The 4,261-nt window shown below is 42.2% G+C and overlaps 1 protein-coding gene across 1 annotated transcript; it reads right to left on the bottom strand.

Annotated features, from left to right (window-relative positions):
• Positions 1-610: 610 nt before the first annotated feature.
• BDB00DRAFT_793525 (uncharacterized protein) lies at positions 611-1,462 on the bottom strand (the record flags this gene model as incomplete). Its single annotated transcript, XM_053121221.1, has 4 exons — positions 611-726; positions 780-1,121; positions 1,180-1,274; positions 1,341-1,462. The coding sequence occupies 4 exons, from the start codon at positions 1,460-1,462 to the stop codon at positions 611-613; spliced, it is 675 nt and encodes a 224-aa protein (XP_052972587.1).
• Between the last annotated feature and the right edge of the window lie 2,799 nt (positions 1,463-4,261).

The following is a 4,261-nucleotide window of genomic DNA, read 5'->3' as shown; positions in this document are numbered from 1 at the left end:
AAGACAGAAAAGGCACTAGGACTTTTATATAGTAAAGAGCAGCTGTACACTCACATTTAAGTAACTAAAAGTTGGGGGAAGGAGAAAAGTGTTTCAAACGTTGGCTCTTTATATACTTTTTCTGACTTTAAAGACTGAGCTTTAAAGAGATGGTGACTGGTTTTGATAGATTCCAGAAGGTTCTACAGTATCTTGATCATTTTTTCAAAAGGCTACAATTTTTTGTTAAGACATGTTTTTTTATATAAGTCATTGATGATTTTATTTGGTGGAAAAAGAGAAGAAAGTTATGATGGAAAGGGAGAGAGAGAGAGACAAAATGAATTTTCTAATGACCAAAAGTATGATAATAACGGCCATACGCACGTTCTTGACTCTTGGCTTCAGCCATCATATTTACTAATGACTGAATATGATGTAAGAAGAAGCCAACATTCTCGAATGATGTGAGATAGTTCATTGTAGGAATTATTGGTGTGATTAAAGGGCGCAAAGGAAAAAAGTCATTTTCCTCCAAATAGGCCCAGTTGTCCGAGGAGAACTAAAGAAAGTATATTAGTAAAAAAGTAGGGTGAGAAAGAAAAAGGTTACGTACGGAGAGGAAGAAAGGCTAGTTGAACTTGTCTGAAAAGAGGATTGGCCAGGCGCCAGCTTGCTTATAGAAAGCCAGCATACGATATCCGACAGTTATTGTATGGCTAGGCTTGGCCGATCTTGGCAATCCAACTAGAAAAAGAGGAATTAGAAATAATTTGTGTAAGTTTGTATTTTAGAAGTACCTTTCGCCAATTCATTCAGTTCTCTCTTGTAGCCAAGTTGATTCAGATTACCGCCATTCTTGTAGTGGAGGTAAGCGCACAAGATGGCACGGACGGACTTTATCAACTTTTGGTCTAAGGCTTCGAACGGTGTTCCGCTGATTGCATGGTTGATGATTTGCTCTGGTCGCTGTTCGTTGTAGTTACGGATGTAACTAAAAAAGTTGACGCCTTCTATATCTTGGTCTAGGTGAATACAACAAGCTGATGCAGTAGCAACTGTAGTGGTATTCAGCTCAAGGATGACTGAAGTGAGAGGAGCACCATGTCTAGGGGTAGCCAAAGTATGGAACTTTTTGTAGACTATACTTATAGAAGGAATATTAATAGACTGAGAAATAATGGGATAAAGAAGGGTTACCTTTGGCTAGTTGGTTACTTGTGGACCAAAAATTGCGGTAGAAAGGGTCCTGACGCATTGCAACTTCCCAGGGTTGGAGTTCCTCGACCTCAGAGCTGTATATTATTTAATTTTAGTATTTTAGTAAGGAAATGATTATTTTAATTATTAAAAGTGCTTACGCTTCATCTTCTGTAGGAGTCAAGTAGACGATTTCTTCTTCGACGTCTTCGTCTTCAATGTCTTCTTGTTCTTGTTGTTGTTGCTGTGGGACTAGAGCTTCACAATCAGCCTCCATTTGCATAAGATCCTAGAATCATTTTCGGCGTGGCGACCTGGTCGCCACGGCGAAAATGATGACAACGATGACAACGGAAATTTATTTCAAGTGGCGACCGATGACAACGGAATGACAACGGGATTTGGGCAATGTAATTGGTGGAAAATGGCGAATTTACTGAGGAACAGCAAAGGGCGTTCCACTTTTTTCTTTTTCTCTACCACAAAAAATACTTTACTGTACTCTTTTTTTTAATGTAAAAGCGAAGACGGTTTCAAAAAAAAAGGTAACACATCTTATGACGACCTCGCTGAAGAACATTCTGGCATTGGGGAGGGCGGCCATGTTTTAATTAGTAGATGGAGCAGATTTGTGTTGACGGATTTTGTTTCTATAGGAATTGGACTCGCTCCAACGATTACTGTTTGAATCTGGTGTAAATCTACAAGGAAAAGAGGTAAAGGCTAGCCGTCTTTTTGCTCGTGAACGTTCTGTGCGGCCTTGTGCGTGTTTTTTTGTTTCTGATGTTAATGATTTCCTGTACATTGTATAGCCACGATGGAGAATGGCGGTGCTATTTCATGTACAACAACAAAAATAACAGCAATAACCACACAAAGCGACGACGGTCTCACGATCCACTGATTCAAATAGCATACAACGACAACCAGTCGAACGAGCAGCTTCTTCCGAACACGACGGTCGTAGTGGCATGTCTCTGCGATTGTTTTTGAAGGAGTGACAGCAGGAACAGTCGGTGGATATGCGATTGTATTACACCCTACTGGCAAAAATAAAAGTAACAATCACGAAGACGACGACGGTCTCACGAACCATGGATTCGAATTGTACACAACGACCACCAATCGAACGAGCAGCGTCTTCCGAACACGACAATTGTTGTAGCATGTCTCTGCGATGGTTTTTAAAGGAGTGGCAGCAGGAACAGTTGGTGGATATGCAATTGTATTACACTCTACTGGCAAAAATAAAAGTAACAACCACGAAGACGACGACGGTCTCTCGATCCACTGATTCGAATTGTACACAACGACCACCAATAGAACGAGCAGCGTCTGTCGAACACGACATTTGTTGTAGCATGTCTCTGCGATGGTTTTTGAAGGAGTAGGGACAGGAACAGGGATGGATATGCGATTCTATTATACACCAGGCAACAAAAGAAATAAATTAGCACCCACCAAAAAGAACGACGTTTTTTGCGATCCTCTACTGTTATTCTCTGTCTCTTTACTACTATTGTCATCCCCGTCAGCATGTCATCATCACCACCAGAATAATCATGGGCACCACACTGCCGCAAAAATAAATTTGTCATCTGTTGCGTTATATCTACTTGAGCTGTGTATGTTCAGCAGGAGTGCTCGGAGAAATAGTGCTTCCGGCGCCATTGGCGTTTTTCATTGGGCAAAAACAGTGTGATTTCCACAAACTTTTTCAAGTGGCGATCGATGACAACGGAATGACAACGGGATTTTTGAAGTGGCGACCGATGACAACGGAATGACAACGGGATTTTTGAAGTGGCGACCGATGACAACGGAATGACAACGGGATTCGGTCAATGTAATTGATGGAAAATGGCGAGCATGACAGCAAAATAGCAGGGGAGCCAGCTCCACTTCTTTTATCATTATTATTTTTTTTACTCTTCAGCACACTCGTTTACTGCCGCTTTTTATTCTATACATATTGAAGCAAGGGCGCTTGCAAAAAAAGGTATCTAGCTTAAGGGATGTTTATATGCTGGAAGAGCTGTGGCTTTGGGATGGCGAATGGTTTAATCTCTTTTACTAGTAGCAACTGCTGAAACTAATAGCCATCAAACGAGGGCGGCAACGTAATCCAGCAGCAACAGCAGCACTACAGCAACAAACGTTACAACAAACGGAAGCTACTGCATCTCACGACAACAGTCAAAGTTAATTACCATACGAACGATTTGACCCCATTGAAGCATGACCACAGCACAAAGACAGCAAGACTTGTTGCGCCAGTCTATACAGTACAGGCCACTTTTTGTATACGCTATACGAGGCTGCGAATAACGAATGACAACGTCGAATATATGCGATTAGCTTTCTTCAAGGAGCATCAGCCCTGGCGGTACGTGTTTATTCTTTTTTTTAACAAGCAAACTGGCAAAATCAAAAAAAAGCAGCAATTCTCGCACGGCCATATCGCATCATCGAGTACCCCAAATAACAAACCGCTTAGTGTGCCAGAATAAGGACGAGCAGACGAAGGCGACGATGGTGGTCTGATGTCTCTACCATGTCGTATCGACGAGCAACAGCCAGAAACGCTACACGTGCACTTTATAGTGGATCATATATATATACACCAAAGTCAGCTAAAAAGGAGCGATTCGTGCACGGCCATATCTCACCATCGAGTACTCCAAATAACGAGCAGTTTAGTGTGCCAGAATAAGGACGAGCAGACGAAGGCGACGATGGTGGTCTGGTGTCTCTACCATGTCGTGTCGACGAGCAATAGCCAGAAACGCTACACGTGCACTTTATAGTGGATCATATATATATATATACACCAAAGTCAGCTAAAAAAAGGAGCGATTCCCGCACGGCTGTATCTCATCATCCAGTACTCCAAATAACGAACCGCTTAGTGTGCCAGAATAAGGACGAGCTGACGAACGTGACGCTGGTGGTCTGGTATCTCTACCATGCCTCGTCGACGAGCAACAGCGGTGAAAAGAGCGTGCGGATTATATAGATCAAGAGGGGCTTCAAGCAAATGAGTATTACTACAAGGATCCAGGCATGGCGATATCCCATTATC

This window comes from Zychaea mexicana (assembly GCF_025766255.1).
Source record: "Zychaea mexicana strain RSA 1403 chromosome Unknown BDB00scaffold_197, whole genome shotgun sequence".
Lineage (NCBI taxonomy): Eukaryota > Fungi > Mucoromycota > Mucoromycetes > Mucorales > Lichtheimiaceae > Zychaea > Zychaea mexicana.
This window is presented reverse-complemented; position numbering and strand designations above follow the sequence as displayed.